This window comes from the organism of the source record quoted next, unplaced genomic scaffold (genome assembly GCF_019419815.1).
Source record: "Pyrus x bretschneideri cultivar Hongxiangsu unplaced genomic scaffold, Pyrus_bretschneideri_v1 Contig16, whole genome shotgun sequence".
In the NCBI taxonomy this organism is placed as follows: domain Eukaryota; kingdom Viridiplantae; phylum Streptophyta; class Magnoliopsida; order Rosales; family Rosaceae; genus Pyrus; species Pyrus x bretschneideri.
Window position 1 is genome coordinate 1,154,321 of NW_025999457.1, and position 23,594 is coordinate 1,177,914.

Below are 23,594 nucleotides of genomic sequence, written 5' to 3' on the forward strand. Positions count from 1 at the left end.
GAACGAAGAAAAATCTGCTTAATTTCTCATTGCAATAGTTTTTCATTTCAGTCCCCTGTAAAGTCAGTTGCATCATAAACTTGGGAAGAATTGGCAAAGCTGGAGTTGAAGCAGGACAAATACTATCCGAGCACCGTGGGGTCGGCCTCCATGTTTCTTCCTGGTACAAGAATGAACCACGAGGTTCATTTTCTGAAGACACCGGGGAGTTGAATTTATTTTTGAACTAATGGAAAAACACTCTTGTCTTGATCTGCAGTCATCTATTGTTGTACAAATAACAAAATTTGAAAGGAGTATTTGGATGAAACACGAAACTTAATTCAATCTTTCGAACATCATTTGAATTATTAAGTCCATCAGCTTATAACAAAATGCTTGAGACCATGTCAATCATGATAAAACAGACAAGGACACTCAGCATTTCATTACTATAAGACATCAAACACAATTTCAGACTACAAATTCTGCAACAAGAAGCTCCTAGTTTCTCTTCCACAAACTGCACTGAAATCCTACTAATTGTGAGGTTACTTGATCTATTACAAGTTTTGTGCAGTAAACTTGTAGTTTAATTTGATGAAATGGTTTAGCTCATTCTTTTAGTATCAAGTGTTGTTTGAAAGCGTCAAATGTGAAACTAGTAAATTAATTCAAAAACATTTGACAAAACAAACAATTCAAAGTGACAAAAGATTTACATTGATTTGACATAAGTTTACATCTAGTGCGAAGACGGTAAAGAAATTTTACTAATAACCAATGGAGATCATAAATAGAATTTTAACTCTCAAACCCCAAATCCTAGATACACCCAATAGTTCTCACTCAAGCAAAATATAAAGGGAGAAGATGAAAATACATAATCTCCCAAAAGCCAAAAAATGTAGCACCAATATCTTGGATGTGTAATTGCCAAAACCTTTTATTTTTCTCTTTGCTAATGGGAACCAAAAGAAAAGCATCCAATGCCTGCTGCTCCTTTTTTTTAATAGGAAAACTAATGAAAATGATTTGAAAACTTTGAGTTTTAACGATAAGGACAAAATAAAGGGTAAAATAAATATTACCAGGATTGACTTTTTAGTATAAAAATGTGATTTTTTGTTAAAAGGAATAGTACCATGAGCTTTCGTTAAAGTTCTTTTTTTTTTTTTTTTTTTTGCCGGCCTTTGTTTTTAAGGAACCGAAAGTCATAGCTTGCCTTTCTTTTTCTCTTTGGTGATGCGAACCAAAAGAATAGCATCAAATGTCTTATAAAATTGGCTCCTTGCTGCCGTTAACATAGTCATCACGTGGCTCGACCGAAGTCAGAGAAAGTGAGCCAGCCTTCCGGAAACGGTGAATTCATAATATAATGTCCTTCTTTTGACGTAGGTTAGGGTTTCCTTTATGTTTTCCCAGTAGTCCGCTTTCCCCTTTCCGAAAAGGGTTGGGGTTTGAATTCCGATTCCCACATACACCTCGATTTTGATGCCGCCGGTCGGTCATTATTATCTACCCGGGGCGCAAGGAAATCCCGGAAAAGCAGAAGGCCGGCTGGTCGTGTAACTTAACCAGTAATGGCCCGAGAACATGGAGCTATTAACAGCCAATCAATAGGCTTCAGTCAAAGTAAATGGCCCAGTCGGAATGAGCCACCAAACCCATCAGTAAGCATCGGCTAAGACAATCAATTGTTTAGAATTTTAACCAAGAGTAAAAAATATTTCAAATATTTTAACTGTTAAATAGTTCACCATAAATTATCTTAAAATTTTAGTTTTCTTACTAACTTCTCTTCTTTAAAGAAATAATTCACCTCCATACCAATATCTCCCATTTATTTCCTATACTACCTCTCTGAATTTCCTATCTCCCATTTATTTCCTATCCTACACCTCTGAATTTCCTATATCCTATAACTTGGCTGTGAGAATTTTGAGTGTGATTTACCTACTTCTTGCCTTGTCATTTGTCACTTCTCTGTACCTGTGTAAGTTTGTGTTGATCCTGTATTTTGTTTGGTAATTGTCAAAGTCATTTCTCAGCCTTTTCGCTGTTACACGTGTTGGTCATCGTTGCAAAAGGAAGGAGGTTCATTTTGCTTCCAGAACGAATCTCTCAAGTTCTCTCTCAGAACCACGAAACATCCTCATCCGTTCGACAGCATCTCCCCATGCAGGCTCCTCCCTCCTCCTCCGTTCGACAGCCTCTCCTCCGCTCCTTCTCGTGGGTATTTTTTTCCATCTCTATTTTTCCTCAGAACTCATGAGAAACTACTAACGAGAACGTCCTCTCACCGAAAAACAGCGAATCTGGTGTACATTCGAAGAAAATCTTAATCCCAGAAAATCTATTCTTTGGGTACTCATTCCAGATTTATAATTTTGGCTTTTTATTTTTCTAATTTTTTAGGATTTTCCACCATCAGCCTTTTTCTCTCCTAATCTTAGGGGGCAAAAAAAAAGTATTTCATTTTTTTGATTGTGTGGTTTGGAGGGTTGTTTTCTGATGGTTGAAATATGTTCCAGGAGTCAGCTTCGGAACAAGCAATGAGCCTTCCAAGGTTAATTTTCTTTACTTTTTATTTTTTTACCTAATCGTGCATAATTTGTTTTAATGAGAATTTATGGAGCTTTCTGAGAGGTATTAACTATTTACTATTCAGTAAAATTTCATAATGTAACTTCTGGAAATGCAGAGAGCAATGCAAGGGTTCACAGAAAAGACTGCGCAAGTGAAAAATTGTTTGAATCCCAGGGTGGTCCCATCATTCTCTCTCAAGTATATGAGCCCTTTTGAATTATAGTAATATATGTTAAATTTCTGAACCCCTAACTGTTTGTTTGTTTTTCATTTTTCTATTGATAGAGAAATATAATCAAGAAGGAAACATAGTCAAGAAATTCAAAAAATTAAGAAAAAGTCGGATGGATATGTGTTTGTATTGTATATTGTTTTTATAATGATTTGTGTTGAACTAATAATCAAATGGTTGTTGGATTTTGATTCCGCAAGAATTCGTTGAAGCATTTTCTTTTGGGATTTGATGATTTCATTCCACGTGATTTTGCATTCCATCTGTAACATTCAATTGTTTATGCGTACACTGACTCATAACTGCTTTGATTTCGAACATCCTATTGTGTCACTCAGTGGCATGGGTTTGTGAGAAATTTATGTAAACTTTGGTGATTGGATGCACATGTTTGTTTCCCTTATATAAGTGCACTGGTGGTGATATTTTGAATGCAGGGAAAGTGGAGATGACAATTGTTGTTGTCCTTTTTATTTAGAGCAAGTGGAAATGATCTTCGGATAAAAAGATAAACTTGCCCAGGTACTTCAACTTTCCATTCTAATAACTGGCATTTGATTTTTTTAAATGTTTTACGCATAGAGATGTGTACTATGAGTATCAGATTTCGTTCCCTAGACTTTGGTTGTTTGAGGTTATGATCGTTTAAGTTTAACGTTGATGAATTTTGATTGTGTTTTCATTTATATAGTACTAATACACTAAATGTATAAGGTCTGATCAGTTACAAATGAAACAACTTTTTATTCCCAATTGCTTTCTTTATCATTTTTCCTTAATGGGTTGTCGATTCCTGGCTTTTGAACTGTTTTTTGGCTGTGGGTGCTTTGTATTTCTGAGCTTCAAGGCATAAAAATTTCTGAAATGCAGGAAAAGGGAAACAAGATACTTTTAGTTCAATGGGTTCTATGCGTTCTGCATTTCTTTTCATGGGGGTACGAATTGCCTTATCAGTGCTGCCAATTGTGGCTATTTAGGGGATAATCTTTTACAGATAATAGGTTGCTTGAACATTTTTCTTTACTCAATGTTTAATATAGCTACTTAATTAGGTGACATGTATAATATATCATTTTATCAGACTCACTTTGCAGACAATTTATTAATTGAAATAGTGAAGCTATAAATTTAGACACACAAAACTAACACATTTATTGACAAACTCTATGATGCAGATTAGTTCAATATGCAATTGTAAAGCTCACATCTAATATGTCATCAAATATCTTGATTTTGTGTGTCTAAATAGTTTTATTGAAAAAGAATCTGGACGTTATTTGAACTGCCCATTGTTATAAAAAGATCTATATACATAAGTTTATAATTATCAAAAGATTGGCACTGTTCAATTGCTCATTGTTCAAAAGATAGAGGTTCTATGAAAGCTAGATTTATATACTTACATCCATAGTTACCACAAAGAAAGCGCGTATGCCTGATTTTTTTGTTAACTACGTTTTCTAATCTTTGGGGTTTAACTAATTAAACTGGCATGCCTGTAGTTGGACCTTGCTTTGTTTATAGTCTATTTTGGGGTTTTATTCACACACATACATATATAACTAATTAAATTCTATTTGTCAATAATTTTACTCACTTAATTTGTAAGAATTGGTTTACATTTGGATAATATAGGTGTTGGTGTAACAGGGGACCTTTATATCTGCAAATGGTTGTTGGGTTGGAAGGTCTGCTCTCAAAGAAGAACAAATCAAGAGTAGAGTGAAACTGTGCTTCTCGTTGATCTTCTATCGTTTTACTTGTTCATTCAGTTACTGTTTGCAGTACCCGATTTACAACAACTGTTTGTTCTGATGGCATTGAGTTTGAGCACCCAAAGAGCCTCTGCATGTTTTCTTTCAAATGAATCAGCTCCTGGATGGAAGTATGATGTGTTTTTGAGTTTCCGGGGTGTAGACACCCGCAAGGGTTTTGTATCCCATTTATACCATGAATTGTCCAAGCGCCAAGGAATTACAACTTTCTTTGACAATCAAGAGCTTGAAAGAGGAACAAGTATTTCTCCAGAGCTCCAAAGTGCAATCAGTGCATCGCATATAGCAATTGTTGTTCTCTCACCAAACTATGCTTCTTTCAAATGGTGCTTGGACGAACTCACAAAAATTGTTCAATGCAACTCACAAAAAATTGTTCAATGCATGGACGTCATGCCAATTTTTTATGACGTGGATCCCTCCGACGTAGGAAATCAAAGGGGGTCTTTTGCCAAAGCCTTCGCTGAGCATGAAGAGAAGTTCATTAGTACTGAAGACAAAAAGAAGGTGACCCAATGGAGAGCAGATTTGAGAGAAGTATCCAAGATTTCTGGCTGGCATTTGAAGAATTTTAAGTAAGCATGCATATGTGAATGTTTCGTTGTTCTTCTTGCTTTGGTGCCCCTGTTTGGTTAACTTATTATGCTTTTCTTCCTTCCAGGTGTGAAAGAGAGCTGATTGATGACATCGTCAAATGCGTGTGGAGGAAAGTGCAAGCTACATGCACGCTATTAGATTCCTCACAGAAGTTAGTCAGAACTAATTCTGCACTCGAGCAACTAAGTTTGCTGTTAGCTCATGACGCAAATGATGTTCGATTTATTGGGATAACTGGGATGGGTGGCGTAGGCAAGACTACTCTTGCTAAGCTAGTTTATGATAAAATCGTCCATCATTTTGAAGTTCACTGCTTTCTTGAAAACGTTAGAGAGGTTTCTGTAACAGAGCCTACTCTAGTTCGTCTTCAAAAAACTACTTCTTTGCCCAATCTTGAAAGAAAATATTGGAAACGTTACACTATGTTTGGGTGAAGAAATTTAAGATTACTAAGGAATTTAAAAATGACGAAAATTGAAATGACAAGATTTTATTTTCTAGAATTTGTAAATTTTCTTGTTTGGTTAACCTAAAATAACAATGGAATTAAATACGGAATTTGTTATTTTTAAACTCTCAATCATAGAAATTGAGAAATGGCATCTATTTACATGGAATTTGAACTTGGGATTTGGTGGTCCCAAATTCCAAGGTTTTTTTCCACGCGGAAATTTTAAATTTCTATGTTTATGAATCCAAACAAGAGAATTGGTGTCTGTCAATTTATAAATTCCAACTTTTACCAAAATTCCATATTTATTTCCTTCATCCAAACATAGTGTAGAGACCAACAATGGGGAATCAATTACACGAAGAAATGCTTATGCAACAAAAAGGTTCTTCTTGTACTTGATGATGTGGATCAAGTAAACCAGCTACAAGTACTAGCTGGAAAGAAAGATTGGTTTGGCACGGGCAGTAGAATTATCATTACAACTAGAAATCAACGTCTGTTGGTCAAGCATGACCTAACATTGTGTCAGAATGTTGATGCCGAAGCACTTGAGCTGTTTAGCCTGCGCGCCTTTAAAAAAGACCAACCTGACGAAGATTTTTTGGAACTGTCTAAGCATTTCCTAGATTATGCTAGAGGCCTTCCAATAGTTCTTAAAACCTTGGGGTCTTCTTTGTATGCGAGAGGTCAAGATGCATGGAATAGTGTACGAGATAATCTAAGGAAAATTCCTATTCCAACAGTTTTTGATTCACGCAAAGTTAGTTATGATGGACTAGAAAAGACGGAGAAGAGAAATTTTATCGATGTTGCGCGTTTCCACAAAGGGAAGTCCATGACGGAAGTATTGAGGAAACTAGACAATTCATTTGGAATTTCTAGTAGTAGTATGATAGATGTACTAATTGAGAGATCTCTCATATACAATGGTTACGGAAACGGGATATGGATGCATGATTTGATACAAGAAATGGCATGGGCAATTGTTCGTGAAGAGTCTGAAGAGCTTGGTCTACGTAGTAGGTTGTGGCTTTCTGATGACATTTTTCATATACTTACGACCAATTCGATAAGAAGTTAAATTCCAAGTTTGAAAGAAGATATGATTTCTTTTGACACTATATTAGACTTGATTGTCAAATTAATTTGTCCTTTTTTCTTAATTGTTAGGGGTCAAGAGCAATTGAAGCTATATCTTTATGCCTATTCAATGTAGAAGAGGTGCCCCAATGGAATTGCGAAGCCTTCTCTAACATGCATGGACTGAGGTTTTTGGAATTTACTAATTTGATCTTTTCTTCAAGCCCCAAATTTCTTCCAAGTTCCTTGAGAATTATAAATTGGAGTTCCTATCCTTCCAAGTTTCTTCCAACCAGCTTTCGCCCGTACTTGCTTACTGAACTTAACATGCCTTATAGCAATCTTGTTCGGCTTTGGGAGGGAAAAATGGTAAGAGTGGTATTAAATAAATCCCTAGTCAGTACTCATTTTCTAATTTTGTCCAATGATATTGTAACACATACTTAATTATTTAAAAATAATAATGGACATTAAAAGAAGAACATGTGACATTTTCTTATTGGACCAAAACAAAAATGAGTCTAGAGAGTACTCACTAATGAGTACCTAATTATTATTCATCCTTGAATAAATGCTATGTAATTTACAAAATAATCATTTACTTTTTATTTATTTATTGTTTTGAATAAATTTTAAGATTGTAGAAGCCAAATATATGATCTGAACCTTACAATGTTGAACAAGACTTGCCCAAGTTGAAATATCTCCATCTTCGCTTCTCCATGAAATTGATTAATACCCCAAATTTCAGTGGTGTTCCAAATCTTGAGAGGTTGGATCTTATGTATTGTAAAAATTTAGTTGAGATTCACCTGTTTGTTGCATTCCTCAAAAGACATAAAAGTTTGAATCTTAGGGGTTGTGAAAACATTAAGAGCCTCCCAAATGAGTTTGAAATGGTTCTCTTGAATCTTTATGGCTTGGTGGCTGCTCAAATGTGAAAAAGATTCCTGAATTTGGGGAGCTGATGAAGAATGTGTCTGAGATGATCTTAAGTGAGACAGCAATCGAGAAAATACATTCATCAATTGGACATCTGGTGGGCCTTAAGGAGTTGTGTCTAATGGATTGCAAAAATCTCTTGAACCTTCCGAGGGCTATTTGTAATTTGAAGTCTCTTAGACATCTCGATGTGGGTGGATGCTCGAAGATTGACAAACTCCCAGGAGACATGGATCACTTAGAGAGGCTTGATTGTCGAGACACAATGACAGAGCCGCTTGTGGGTATGAAAAATCTCAGATTTCTAGTATTTGAGGGATCGGGCGCTAAAGCAAGGGAGCGGTGGGGCCATCTCTTGTCATTTCGACTCGGAAAGAGTCGTCCTGATCCTCCTGATTGGGGTTTGGTGTTGTCTTCTCTAAATCGTTTACACTCTTTGAGACAGTTATATCTAGTAGATGTTGAACTCTGTGAAGGAGATATCCCCGATGATATTGGCTGCTTGTCCTTTTTGGAAAGATTGGATATTAGTGGAAATAATTTCGTCAGTCTACCTGAAAGCATTAGACACCTTTCTAAGCTCAAGTATCTTGGTTTGGAGGGGTGCAAAAGCCTTCAAGAATTGCCACCTCTTCCATCAAATGTGTATGTATATCTAGATAATTGTACATCCTTAAAAAGATTGACAGATGCATCCAAGTTGAGCAGCAGATTCACCAATTTGTATGACTTTGACTTCACTTGCATGAATTGCATTGCATTGGTTCAAGATGAAGGCTGGATTAATACAATACTCTCAAGGATTCCAAGATTTGCCACTCATCATGCGGTGCTCTCTCTCTCTCTCTCTCTCTCTCTCTCTCTCTCTCTAAAATAGTTCTTTTCTTACAGGTTCCGCAACCACATCCCTCCAGAGTGGCTCCAAAAGTTGTATGGCCTGGAAGTGAAATTCCAAAGTGGTTCAGTAATCAGAGTGTGGGAAATTCAGTAAATATGAAGCTTCCGCCACCTTCATGTACCGACTGGCTGGGGATTTTGCCTTTTGTCTTGTTTTCCAAAACTTGGTCTATCCAACTGTCCCTTATCATTCTGATTACATCGGTATTTGGTTGTCAAAGAGATGCGAAAGTAGTAAAGTAGGGTCTTGTGTGTCAGAACACCTTTTGGTATTTTATTTCCCTCGTGAATATTGTCCTCAAGAACAAATTTTATTCGAAACTTACGTTCGTGTTTTTAAAGAAAAAGCAGACTTCAATAGTGTGAAGAAGTGTGGGGCTCGTTTGGTGTACAAGCAAGATTTGGAAGAACTAAACCAAACGCTGAAAATCCTAAAAAGAACACATGAATATAGTGACGAGGAAGCTTCAAGTGGACTTGGAAGTGCTAGCTTCAAGGACACAGAACAAATCCACAAAAGACATTGTTACTAGTCACCTTATAATAAATGTAGGCAAGTCCCCATCGATTTATCCCATCAGCTTTATTTTCTTTAAAGATATTTTTTGCTTTGCCATCTTAGTCGGTGGATTCAATCTCACGAGTTGTAAAGAAGAAGAAAAATCTGCTTAATTTCTCATTGCAACAGTTTTCATTTCAGTCCCCTGTAGAGTCTGTTGCATCATAAACTTCGGAAGAATTGGCAACGCTGGAGTTGAAGCAGGACAAATACTATCCAATCGCCGTGGAGTCGGCCTCAATGTTTCTTCCTGGTACAAGAATGAACCACGAGGTTGATTTTCTGAAAACACCGGGGAGTTGAATTCAAATTTTTATGGAAAGAATGAACTGCCGTGTTTCAGTCTGTTTTTGTAACTAATGGAAAAAACTCGTCTTGATCTGCAGTCATTTGTTGTTGTACAAATAACAAAATTCGAAAGGAATATTTGGACGAAACACGAAACTTAATTCAATCTTTCGAACATCAATTGAATTATTAAGTCCATCAGCTTATAACAAAATGCTTGAGACATGTCAATCATGATAAAACAGACGAGGACTCTGAGCATTTCATTACTATAAGAAATCAAACACAATTCCAGAGTCAACAAGCAGCTCCTAGTTTCTCTTCCACAAACTGCACTGAAATCCTACTAATTGTGAGGTTACTTGATCTATTACGAGCAATTAATCCTAGCCAAAGTGGCTCTTCGGAGTCAAATATTGTACATCATCAAGTTCAAGCCTTGGCCGAACACCACAGTAAAACAGAGTTCATCACCGTTGGCCTCTTCACAGGGTTTGGGTGCACACTAGCAAAAGTCCAGTCATCAGCATCCTCTCCATCTCTACCATATCAAATTTCCCCAACAAGCTCGGATCAGCAGCTTCGATCAGTTTCCCGTTTTCCCACATGCTCCAAACCCAATCAACCACCATTGTTCCATCATCCTCCACCGCCTTTCTTGCCCTCGCCATCTCTAACACCACCACACCAAAGCTGTAAACATCAGTTTTAACAGTTGGAACACCTCAATAAACGTATCCTGGAGCAAGATATCCCATTGTTCTGGCCGGTATAGTTGTTTCTCTTGCAATGATGGAACTATGCTCATACACTTCCGCTAGACCAAAATCTGCATTGAGCATTATGGTGCAAGTATTAACATCTCTATGAATTATTTGCCTCTCACACTCTTCGTGAAGATATTCAAGAGCAGATGTGACTCCGAGAACTATATTAAGTCTTTGCTTCTAGGGTGGAACAATTGCTGAATTGAAGCTTTTGTGAAGAACTTAGCTGAGGCTTCCATGGGTATGCTCGTACACCAGGACTAACTCATTACCCACACAGCACCACCCATGAAGCTGAACCAGATTCTTGTGCCGCAAACAACCCACCATAGTTGCAAACTCCATGGTAAAAGGATGATGCAGACTACCAATTCCATCAGCCCTCTCAAACCTTTTCACTGCCACTTATCCACAAGAGGGCAAGGACTCTTTATAAACATTAGCCGATGCCCCTTCCCCAACAACCCTGTTTCGGTTAAACCCCATTGTAGCTGATCTTAGTGACAATCTTTTCCGAACTTTATTCACCTCAACTCAACAAGTTTTGCCCTCTCTGCTCCTTCCGGCAGTGACCTTTCTCTTCTTCACACATCCAAAACAAATGACGAAACGGAATGCGAATATGGAGAGGAAAAATGCGGCTCAACCTCCCAAACCAAGAGCCATCTCCAGTACCTTTGTTTTCTTCCATGGGAACGATTTTCTGGGCTGCTTTTGGTACTTGAATCTTCTGGTGAAGAGCACGTAAACCAGTCCCCTTCTTCAAACTCATCCGTAGTAATCCCGGTTGGAAGAGATCCGTAGTAACAAAAAATGGGATCCAAGAAGGATATCAACAAGCCCTGCCCATTCGAGGCAGAGAAACCCACACGCATGAACTCCTTGAACTGGTTGGAGAGGTCAATCTGAGCAACGAGAAGAGGCGTTGGAGGCCTAGTTGACGAGTATCCGACCAAAACCCGAACCATCTTGACAGCATCTCTGCACTCAATCAAGCAATAATCTCCTTCCCACTTTTCAAATCAATTCCTCTTAAAACAATATCAACACAGGCAACATACACAACCGTGTTCACATCAATACCAATGTGGTAACCATTGATGTCAGCAACCACAGGATCAAACCCTTCATTATCACCCACATCTTCGACCCTACGCATCGGTCGATCAACTCTGCGTATTTTCCAGGAAAAAACCTCTAATGTGGATTCATTGTTTGACTGAGAGAAAGATGGCCCCTTACGAACCTTAATTCCCTCACATTCTTGCTCTAAATTTCCCCAAAAACTCTCGCATCGCAGTCAATTTCTCTGAAAATTGAGACGCTTCGACCTGCATGTTGGACACTGAGCTACTAACGAACTATGGTATGCTTCTTTGCCCAATTCCCAGTTCATTTTTCTTGCAATTTTTCAACTGACTTTTGCAAGTTATGGAATTTTAGGGTTGAAAGAAGTTTTTTGAAGTGAAGTGGGGGTGATCTGGGTTTGTGCCATTAGGAAAGCGAAAACCTTTTAGCTTTTGAACTTTGTTGATTGGTCTCCTCCTCTAAGTTTTGTGGTCATAAAGATGTCGGTTTTATCGGGAAACCAGTAGAAAAAAACAAACACTTTTGAACTACTTTGTAATAAGGAACATGCAAAATGAATCTCTTTATCGGAGATTCGTCTCCTTCACCTTAATTGTTATTTGAACAAGTAAAAGTTATGTCTTGGTTCGAGTGGGGATATCATTTCTCTTCTGCATGTCCATTTAAATTGACATATTCCAAATAAAATTACATATGAAAATAGTGATCAAATTAATATATAATATATTTAATATGTACACATAAATCAACAAAATACAATAATAAAATCTTAATACAAGTCTATTGTGGTAGTAGTGGTGGGGGATATGATCTGATAGCATCCTAATCCTCAACTTTAGCCGTCAAAGTCTCGACGATTCTCTACGAAAAAACCAACATGGTCAAATAACCAAAAAACAACACAAAATAATATCAAAAGGGGGCATAATCTCCCCTAAAATTGGCATACCCCAAATCCGATCCCAAACTCCACCCCTCACCCGAAACTCGACCTTAAACCCCACACCAAACCCAAAATTAACTCCAAAAACATATATTAATGAAAAAAATTTAAAATTTGGGGAGAAAATACCTTTTGGCAAGATTGAGAGTGAGTGAGAATGAGAGAGAGGAGTGAGTGAGAGAGAGTTAGAGGAGATAGTGAGAGACATATGAGAGAGTGAGTGAGAGTGAGAGATAGAGAAGAGAGATTAAGCGAGAGGAGTGAGTGTGAGAGAGAGGTTGGATTTGGCGAGTGGGAAAGAGATAGGAGAGGTAAGAGAATAGAGAAAGACATTGAGAAAATTGTGGATGAGTTATATTGGTTTTAAAAACTTTATCATTTTGTACGACGAAGGATACGAGTTTGCACAACGAAATATAGGTTGCGCGAAGTCTTAAAAAAAAGGCGTCCTATTTTTAGGGTTTTGCATGAGGAAGTGTTGGTCGTGCAAAGTCTTAAAAAAATTATAAAAAAATAAAAATCCCATCCCATTTTTGGTGCCCACCCAAGTTTAAGGATTTTGCACAACAAAATATAGATTCGTGATGCGAGAATTATGCGCACACAAATTAAACCCTCTTTTTATCAATTGTAGTGAAGTGTATAAGTAGGGATCGTTCTGGACCGGGGATTAGGAGGGATTGTTAATCACTTGGATTTGACTTAAAAACGTAAAACACAATATAAAACACTATTTAATGCTCGAAGAAAGCAAAACTAAAAATAAGAAAGATTAAGACTAAGACTTCAACGAAATAGGGGGGAATTGGATTTGGACGAATTTAAACTAAAATGGATACTTGGAAACAAAACAAATTGTAAATATGGATTTGACGGAAATGAATGGATGGGAAGATAGCTAAGGGGTTCATCTCTATACATGTTATACTTGCATACAAAACGATTTCTAATTGCTTTTCAATAAACCATGAATTCTCAACGCCCCGGGTTAATTAGGTCCGCTTAAATTAACCGTCAAGTTTTCCTTAAGTTAATGAATTGGACGATTGCATACGACAACCCAAAGCATTCCTCACAAGTTCCCTACATGAATTGCATAATAGAGATACAAGCAAGAATCATTAAGTTCTTTGAAAACTATAAGTGTTGACGAGGCATTCGTTACTATGATTGCATGAAACTTATGCCAAGAATTTGTTTAACGCGATTGTTTATAAGCAACCTCCACTACTTGTGAATATAAGTTCATAACTATTACGTGAAACTCACTTATATTCTAGCGTCAAATTCATGCATGAAAATTAAGCGTCGACTCTCAATAAACATACATAAATAGGTTATCAATCAAATAGTTAAACAAATTGAATTCACAACTTATGAAACGTAATTAAAAGTAATCAAATCATATTGCAAGCATAAACATATATTTCGAATCACCCCCTAGCTAAGGGGGGTTTAGTTCCTCATACTTACAAAACAAAGAGAATTGAAATTAAACATTGAAATCAAAGAAACGCCTAAACATTCCAACAACTCAAACTTGAATTGTATGAACGTTTAGGCACTCTTCTCTTCCTCGTTGTTGTAGCACAAGGTCTAAGGATAGGTTGTGTGATGGTGTGAAGTGTTTTGGAGGGATGGGAAGTGGTTGGATAGTGGCTGCAATGGAGGAGAAAAACTGCACAGAAATGGAAGGATATGCACGGCAAAGGTTTGGGAAATGGTGTGTTTGTGTATAAAAATGAGGAATGAATTGAATGATGAGAATGCAAGGGCTTTTATAGGAGAATGAAGGTGTAAATGGCTGTTTGTTTAAGCATGCAAGTGGCTAATTAATGATGAACAAACAGCTAAGAAAGCATATGCAAGCTGGAATTGCATGTGAAGGTGTTGGAATGTCAATGTGTGTATGCATGTGTTTGGGAAGCTTTCTTGCTCATTTTCTGGATGCAATGATGAATAATTTAATAATTAATGCATGTAGGTGGCTGAAATGATGAAGTATGAGTGGTGGAAATGAAAGGGAAAGCTAGAAAGACATGTGAAGATGATGGAATTTCAAAGGGAACCCACGGCATTGAAGGTTTTGGTGCATGTGTTGGCTGTTTTGTGTTGTGAATTATGATGAATGCATGTGAGTTAAAGAGGGAGAATGTGGTGAAATGATGAAGTAGGAAGGTGGAATAAATGGTGATGCATGAGATGGAATGATGAAAAGCTTGGAAAAGGAAGGGTAGGCCACGGCAACAAGGGAGTGTTTGGAGAATGAATGCAATGATGAAGAGTGAATAAAGAATGCATGTAGGGTTAGCTAGGTTGTGTGATGATGAGTGTATGTGGATGATTTGTGGTGAAATGATGAAAGAATAAGTGCAAGTGTGTGTGAGTGGTGGTAGTGGGGTGAATTATAATGAATGCATGTGGAATAAAGATGGAGAAGGTGGTGTAATGATGCATGGTTGTAGTTTAGGGTGTTGAATATGGATTTGCATGGCTTTTGAAGTGATTGTGGGCTTTGGAATTGGAAGGAAATGCATGGCCTTGGGGTTGGTTTAAGAGAGAATGGGCTAGGCCCTTTGTTTTATGTCCAAAGTGAATACAAGGCCTTCAAATTCGTCCAACATTTTGGCTCCAATCATATGCTATCCATTCCAAGCCCAATTTTGCTCCAAAATGCTCCAAAATGCATCTTTTTGCTTCCTTAGCCATATGAACCTAAAAACACACGAAAATGGCTTAAACTACTAAAACAATTATGAATTAACAACATAGATGCACGAAAACAAACTAAGTAAGTCGCCTAAATATGCTCCTATTAATTCGTCACGCGAAATTTATAAAATAATTTTTATAAATAATAAAAAAGAAAAATTATTTAGGAAGAGTTTTTATGCATTAATTTGTGTTGGTAGATTGCTTGTATGTTTGCATCAAGTTCCTCTGAAAACTGAGGGTCAGTATGGTACTCCACTTGAATCCAACCTTTTAAACTCAAAAACAATTTTCAAGTTTTAGGCCTTAAAAACTTGTTAGGTAGGACTAGGGGTGCAACTTAGGTTGGGCCAATCCGAACCCGTCCATATCCAACCCGACTTTAAACCCAAACAAGTGGATTTTTTTTTAGTTATAACCCGTCCGAACCCAACTCAATTCCAACCCGTTCATTGATTGAGTTGAGTTGGGTTGATCATTTGCCCGTCCATCCCCAACCCGACTAACCAAACCCAATCTAACCATATTGTAACTCATATCAATTAATGCTAATACTACACCCAAGTGAGCCAAGTCCAAAAACCAACGCCTTTTCTAATATTTTTTTTAATAAATTATCCTTTATTATTACTTAAGCCTTTAGGGAATAAGAGACTTTAATTAGTCAACCCATATTCGCAGTCTCTAAATCCTAAAGCTTTATAGTAGATTGATTTATCTAAAGCTAGCTAGCTTTGATGCTACTTGGCTTAATTTTTAAAAAAATTCTTGAAAACTAAATTGTTACAAAATTAAACTTGAAAAAGTTGGGCAACCCCAACCCAACCCAAGTAAACCCTAACCCAATTAAACTCGAGCCCGAATGAACCCGAATGAAACCCAACCTGAACCTGAGCCCGAGCTTGAATTGTAAAAGTTGGGTTAGGATTGAGTTGGCTTTCCAACCTGCTCAACTCGCCCAAGTTGCACCCCTAGGTAGGATTATTTTCAAAAACTAAACTCAAGACTAAATAAAAAATACAGTATATTCTCTAAAAACATAAAAAATGAGTTTTTAGAGTTTTTAAACTTAAACCCACTCCTTTCTTTTCTCTCTCTCCTATCCTCTCACTCCAAATCTCTGTGTCTTTTCTTCTTTCTCTCTCCTCTATTTTTTTTATACCTTTTTAGTCTCTTCTCCAATCTACTCTCTTCATTTTCTCGGTTTTTTCTCTCACTACTCTTCCTCTCTATCTCATCTGATCCTCTCTCTTCTTTCTCTTTCCTTCAATCATTCCTTACTTTCTTTCCTCATCTCTCCTCTTTCACCCTCTCCTGCGACCTCCTCTTTTTAGATCTATTTATCTAGTTTAAATCGCAAACCAATCAAATTTTTGAGTCTTAAAGAAAATTGTTTTCAAGAAATGTTTGGAGAAATGATTAAAATTTTCAAATAGGATACCAAACAAGCTCTGAGCTTTCTTAGTGGTTGTTGACGAGTCCACTCCAACCACCGACTTACTAGTTATTACTTCACAAATTCTTTCTTCGACGTTTACTTTCAATTGTCCGGTCACACGGTACTAAATTTCAACGATCCAAACCGTCTAAGTTTTAGATTTCTAAACATCATCTTTGCAAAAAAGTATAGAACTCCGAAGTCGTTTGACCATCTGGTTATCTCTGTGAACATATGGTTCATTTAGAACATATATATTTTATATGATCCAAAAACAAAAGTAATCTTCCCATAAAGAATGCATAAAAAACAAGAGCTATCAATGAAATGTTATCGAACAAGAAACAAAGAATGCAGAGTTCTTCAGTTTATATTATTTTCTAAACTTATCGCCCTCCCTCTTTTTTTTTTTTTTTTCCGCACTTTTGCCGAAAACAAATCAACTTCTGAAACTAGCAACTTCTACCACTACATTGTACCAGTTCCTATAACTTGTTTACTCGTCAATGGAAGGACGCGCTGTGTTGGGCAGTCTCCGACACGAACAAATGCACTGAAGAGGTGCAGTGCTCTTGAATGTTGAGCATAGGGTACCATATGGGCAGCCCTCCTTATTGTGGCAAACGTCAACAGATTTCCGTACTCTGTAGCCCAACCGCCCACCTATTCGTTAAACATGTACAGACATTAATAAGCAATGTTGGAGAGAGACAAACTGTCAAACTTGAACAGGATTACTGAAGGAAGCGCATAAGCACCTGTCCTTCGTGAAACCAAGCTCCGTATGGGACTGTAATCGGGAACTATAGGTCGTGTGCTAGTTCACGCGCCAGTGTCCGAGAGCCCAATAATGGTACAACGTAATCTTGATCCCCACTGCATTCGGTTGAAAATCATGTTATGTAGCAACACTAAAGAGTAGGTTATATTCAACTTAGCCCCTTGTACATAATAAGCATAACGATTACCTGAAAACCCAAACGGGTATACGGTTTTGAACTATCCTTGTGAGCAAGGAAGGATGTTAATGCTACCATCCATATCGCTGTAATTAAGAATGCTGTACAATACAAAAAAAAAAGGAACATCAGTCATATGAAATATACAGATAAGTCACCAGATTCTACTGATGTATAAGAAAGGTTATATTCACTTACCGACTGCACATACTCCATGGATAAGGCAAATTTGTACAATTTGCATGAAGGGCTTTCTGAATTTCGGGAAGGTTCAAATAAAAACGTCTTTCAAATGTCATACATACATCAACTCCAACACTTAGCTTAGTAGCCTGCAGAAAAGCAATATAAAATACACTTATCTTAGTGTATTTTATTTATCTGAGTTATGCAATATAAAGATAGAGAGAGGATTGAAGGATGCAAAAAAATGGAATGAATGTTCTTCTTCTCACTCGCAGAAATTGCAGAGAGGAATATATTTTCTCTTAATGGAAAAAATGAGCACACACCCATGCATTTCATGACCGTTTTGATATAGCTGGATCCACACACATCACATTTGATCTCAGCCACACATCTAACTAATTTCTAGGATCACTACACATGGCTATTTTAGCCTTACATATTGGAGCCTCACACTTGTCATTCTATAAGACTAAGTGCATACACAATTAACATTCAAAGCTTCTTATTTACTAATCAGCTCATTACTTACAATTCTACACTCTCCCTTAAGTTTTGAGTTGATTTCACTCCAAGTTTATCCCTGAGATAGCATAACCGATCCTTAGCCAATGACTTTGTGAAGATATCTGCCAGTTGCTCATTTGTAGGGCTGTAAACCAAATCAATGATTCCTTCTTTTAGAGCATCCTGATGAAGTGATATCTTCAATCAATATGCTTAGTTTTCTGGTGAAGCACAAGATTCTTTTTTATGGCAATTGCAGTAGTATTGTCACACTGAAGTGGAGTAGCCTCAGTTTGAAATTCACCAAAGTGTTTCAAAACAAATATGAGCCAAATGGCTTGTGCAGTTGCCTTTGATGCACTGATATACTCTGCTTCTGCAGTTGAGAGTGCAACACAATTCTGTTTAACCGAGGCCTAAGAAAAAACTCCACTACCAAAGGAGAAAGCATATCCTGAAGTATTTTTACTGTCATCAAGTGAACCACCCCAGTCACTATCACAGTAACCAATTAGAATTGCATTTCTTCCCTTCACATACTCCAAACCATAGTCAAGTGTTCCTTTGATATACCTAAGAACCCTTTTGGCAATTCCATAGTGTTTGTTGGTGGGGCAGTGCATGAACCTTGCAAGTAAACTTGCTGCATACATCACATCAGGTCTTGTGGCTATGAGATACAATAGACTTCCCACAATCTTCCTATACTGTTCTTCATTCGCTGAACCATTACCATCATCTTTGCTAAGCTTCTCAGTTGTAACCAAGTTGTAGCAGCAGATTTACACTCACTTAAGCTAAATTTATTCAACAAAGATGCAGCATACTTTCTTTGATGAATAAAAGTGCTTGTGTGTGTTTGGATGACTCACATTCCCAGAAAATGATGCAAGAGCCCCAAATCAATCATTTTATACTTTGTCATCATGTCTCTCTTGAATTCTTCCAACATGGGTTGACTATTCCCCGTGTACACAATGTCATCTACATATAGAGACACAATTAGAATTTCTGCTTCTCCTCTGGTTTTGGTATATAGAGTAGCCTCACTTTGACTCTTTTCAAATCCACATTGAGCAAAATAAGAGTCAATTTCACTATACCAGGCCCTTGGTGCCTGTTTCAAGCCACACAAGGCTTTATGAAGCTTGTACACTTTGTCTTCACTCCCCTTGATCACAAAAGCATATGGTTATTCTACATAATCCTTATCTTCAAGTACTCCGTTCAGAAAAGCAGACTTGACATCTAGTTGGTACAGTTTCCAACTTTTCTATGCTGCCAATGCAACTAGTGTTCGAATTGTATTAAGTCTAGCCACAGGTGCAAATATCTCATTATAGTCAAAACCTGGTTTCTAAGCATATCCTTTGGCTGGCAGCCTTGCTTTATTCTTCTACATTGATCCATCAAGGTTAAGCTTAATCTTAAACACCCATTTAACCCTAATTATAGGTTTATCAATTGGCTTGTCTACTAGCTCCCATGTTGCATTTTTTCAATCATTGATAGTTCATCTTTCATAGCCTTCATCCATGATTCATCTTTAGCTTGCATCATTAAACTTTTCAGGTTCCATAATGCAAAGATTGCATTGAGCTAGAACATCATCCAGGTTCCTCCACCTCAATGGAGTGTGATCAAAGGCATGAGACTTTCTCATGCTGCTACTCACATCACTTATGATTCATGAGAAGATAACAAGTTTGGTGACCGAGTATAGTCATGACCTTCAGGAGTTGCCCCTGGTAAAGTACTTTTAGGCATCTTAGATAACTCATCATGATTGCGCACAGTTACATAATTCTCAGAGACCTTCTTCCACTTCCATGCTGTATTTTCATCAAACACAACATCTCTCAAGAGTATAAGCTTCTTAGTGAGAGGATCATATACTCTGTACCCCTTTTCACAGGTTTCATAACCTACAAATATGCCCTTGACACTCTTTGCATCTAGTTTCTGTCTCAACTCACTTGATATGTGTACATAACACAAACAACCAAAAATTCTAAGATGTGCAATCCCTGGTTTTCGACCACTGAATGCTTTAAAAGGAGTTATATCTCCGAGAGCTTTTGTAGGACACCTATTCAGTATGTAGACAGCTGTGTGTACAAATTCTGCCCACAAATAGTAAGGTAATCTTTATCATGAAGCATGGCTTTTGCCATTTTAACTACAGTTCTGTTCTTTCTCTCTACAACTCCATTCTGTTGTGAAGTATAGGCCATAGAGAGTTGTCTTTGAATACCTTCATCTTCACATAACTTGTTAAACTCACAAGATGTGAATTCACCCCCTCTGTCACTTCTCAGACATTTTACTCTAAAACCACTCGTAGCTCTACCATAGATTTGAATTTTCTAAAACAATTCAATGCATCTAACTTGTATCTGAGAAAATAAACCCACATCATTCTTGTGCAGTCATCTACAAGAAGCATAAAATACTTGTTACCAGCAATAGACTCATTTTGCATAGGCCCACATAAGTCTACATGAATCAATTCTAGGGGATTGTTTGCTCTCTATGCCTGACTCTTTGGGAACCACTCTCTATGCTACTTTCCAAGCTGACAGCCTTCACAAACTTCATCAACTTCTTCTAAGTATGGAAGTCCATGCACCATTTCCTTATCTTTGAGTTATTTTAACCCCATTAGATGCAGATGGCCTAGCCTTTTATGCCAGGTCCAAGTAGAGTGAGACAAACTTGTTTTCAGGGCTATATGATCATTAGGTAATAGTGCTAAATGATAGCATCTATTCTTCTTCACTTCTACTTTAATTACAAGGCATTCCAGTGAAGGACCATAAAAAATACTGCACATTTTACCTCCAAACAACAAATAATACCCATGCTCATCCATCTGTCCCACACTCAGTAAGTTCTCCTTCAATCCAAGTAGATACATTACTTCCTTGATGTATTTTCTGCCATTGCTAGTATCGATTACTAGAGTGCCCTTTCCAGCTACATTCATAAGCTCACCAATTGGCATTTGTACTTTGCGTACCACATTTGTCCTTATATCAACCAGTAGCTTCTCATTTCCAGTCATGTGGTTGCTGCAACCACTGTCAATATACCATTCACCATTGACAATTGATTCAGAGATAGTGTTATTGGCATAGAATAAGTTCCCTGTCACCTCTACTTGATTAGCATTGTTTGCCTTTTGCACTGGTTTGCCTGCAATGCACTCTCTAGCCCAGTGACCAAACTTTTCACAGTTGTAGCATTTACGCTTCCCCTTATATCTACACTCACCAAAGTGAAATTTAAAGCATACCCTGCACTGTGGTTTTGTAACTGTCTGACCCATTAATTGTGCATTTTGTGCAAGACTAGCAGGAAATTTCTGCTGAAACTTGGGTTTTGAATCCCATTTCTTGCCCTTGGAATTCCAATTCTTATGGAATTGAGATGGACCAGATTGTGCTCCACTTCTATTTTGCCCCTTTAGACTCACTGAGAGAGATGTAAATGCCTTCGCAGTAGTATCAACAATATGCAAATCAAATCGTTGTTCCTGGCCCTTTAAGATTGCGATTACCTCCTGCAATTCTACAGTCTCCAAACATTTTGTATTTTCTATAACCAAACAGATAGGATCATACGGTTTACTTAGACTAATTAAAACCTTTTGCACAAGTCTTTCATTAGAAAGAGATTCACCAGATGTTTTCTGATTAGTCAATTCATTTAGCCTTGTAAGATAACCAGATAGAGATTCATCATCTCGCATCCTAGCATATTCAAATTCTCATATAAGATTTTGAAGTTTTACCGATCTAACCTGATCACCTCCGTGGTATTCTCCATACAACAGATCCCATGCCATCTTAGCTGAATCAGCGTTGGTAATCCGAGGGAAGATCTGGTCAAAGATTGCATTTTGTATGATTCCTAGAGCCTTCGCATCCTTCATGAACACAACAGTCATTTCTTCATCGACTGCATCTTTAGATGACCCTTCAGCTTCCTTCTTCTTCTTCTTCGAGTCGGGGGTTGTAAGAGATGTGAAGATCGTTACCATCTTAATTCTCCAGAACTCGTAGTTCTCACCGGAGGAAATTGGGGTTCTCACCTCCGAGCTTCCAGATCCAGACATCTTTGGCTTGAATGATGATTTCTCTTCTTAAATGACAATGAAACTCCGACGACCTTCACCGAGCTTCGAGTGAGCTTCGATTTAGCTCAGTGACTTCACAGATTCACACCCAAGCTTAGTTGATCGAACCTGGCTCTGAGGCCATGTTAATGTATTTTATTTATCTGAGTTATGCAAAATAGAGAGACGATTGAAGGATGCAAAAAAAAGGAATGAATGTTCTTCTTCTCACTCGCAAAAATTGCAGAGAGGAATATATTTCCTCTTAATGGAAAAAATGAGCACACACACGTGCATTTCATGATTGTTTTGCGATAGCTGGATCCACACACACATCACATTTGATCTCAACCACACATCTAACTAATTTCTAGGATCACTACACATGGTTATTTTAACCTTACATATTGGAGCCTCACACTTGTCATTCTACAAGACTAAGTACATACACAATTAACATTCAAAGCTTTTTATTTACTAATCAGCTCATTACTTACAATTCTACAACATCAACTCCAACACTTACCTTAGTAGCCTGTACAAAACCGTAATACTTCATGGGTAGCAGGTTCAAGAGAATTTCGTTCCACATATCAGGTACGCCAGGTAGGCACCAATGGCTACAATCAGGCACTGATGGATTATTGCTCCAGGTACCCACATGCCCATCGCTTCGGAATGATACCATAGGTGTAACGTGTAAGATAGTCACTGGAACCTTCATTTTCCTCACAATCTCTATAATGATGTCTGAAATTGCGCTCCGGTCCTTTCCCCATGAGCTTGACCAAGGATGTTGAGTCACTTTGCAAGAATTGCGGTTTCGGCCACTCGTACATATACAAGAACTACCAGCAGTCGACCACATCAGCTTATTTGTATCTCAACTCAGGAACAAGAATGAACGATTAAACATATATCACAATTTAAAAGATTTAGCGTCTACAAAGAGGAAAATAGGACAACTTTATAGATTACTTCATATCAGCCAATCGAACGTGCATTTCCACGATTAACCATGGCATTGAAATTCCTTGCTAACCCCAAACTACATTAAAACAAACTAAAAGTAGGAAAAAAAAAATTAAGAACTTAATCATTCTTTTATTTCTCTAATAGTTTGTTAAGTTCCAACTTCCATGAGGACTTTTTAGCAAAACTGTCCATTAAGTGGTAATTGGCATTCCGAGCTTCAGTGATTTACGCACTTGAAAATAGCAGCCCCTGTCTAAAAAACTGTTAAAACTTGCATATTTTTGGGTCTCTGTTTGAAAATATAAAAAAATTCTAGAAGCGATCTCAATATGCTTTTCTGGAAGTCACTTTCTTAACTTCATCTCAAGTTTAATCACTGAAAGCTCCACGAAAGCTGATTGTGAAGTCGATGATATGTAGAAAAAAAGTTGCAGATGCAAGTACATATCCACTCACACAAGCAATCACAAGAACGTGAGAAGGCGAAGTGGAGTGAAAAAAAAGGGGTT

At 37.5% G+C, this 23,594-nt stretch overlaps 3 protein-coding genes and 1 pseudogene across 7 annotated transcripts in view; 3 read left to right on the top strand and 1 right to left on the bottom strand.

Moving 5' to 3' along the window:
* Positions 1 to 437, top strand: part of LOC103951149 (TMV resistance protein N) — a 44,197-nt gene extending 43,760 nt beyond the window's left edge. For all 5 annotated transcript variants that reach the window (XM_048580802.1, XM_048580804.1, XM_048580801.1 and 2 more), the window contains one exon: positions 52 to 437. The gene's annotated coding sequence lies outside the window, so the exon portion shown is untranslated. The remainder of the gene's footprint in view (positions 1 to 51) is intronic.
* Positions 438 to 1,806: 1,369 nt separating this feature from the next.
* Positions 1,807 to 6,707, top strand: LOC103939567 (TMV resistance protein N-like). The gene is made up of 8 exons (XM_048581187.1): positions 1,807 to 2,211; positions 2,293 to 2,346; positions 2,514 to 2,548; positions 2,684 to 2,766; positions 3,238 to 3,322; positions 4,436 to 5,150; positions 5,237 to 5,586; positions 5,959 to 6,707. Exons 6-8 carry the CDS (start codon positions 4,615 to 4,617, stop codon positions 6,705 to 6,707), a joined length of 1,635 nt encoding a protein of 544 aa, XP_048437144.1. The 5' UTR covers positions 1,807 to 2,211; positions 2,293 to 2,346; positions 2,514 to 2,548; positions 2,684 to 2,766; positions 3,238 to 3,322; positions 4,436 to 4,614.
* On the top strand, positions 6,167 to 9,244 carry LOC125475700 (TMV resistance protein N-like). The gene is made up of 2 exons (XM_048580806.1): positions 6,167 to 8,477; positions 8,540 to 9,244. The coding sequence occupies exons 1-2, from the start codon at positions 7,674 to 7,676 to the stop codon at positions 8,786 to 8,788; spliced, it is 1,053 nt and encodes a 350-aa protein (XP_048436763.1). The 5' UTR covers positions 6,167 to 7,673; the 3' UTR covers positions 8,789 to 9,244.
* Positions 9,245 to 9,626: 382 nt separating this feature from the next.
* On the bottom strand, positions 9,627 to 12,897 carry LOC125475699 (annotated as a pseudogene).
* Positions 12,898 to 23,594: the final 10,697 nt, after the last annotated feature.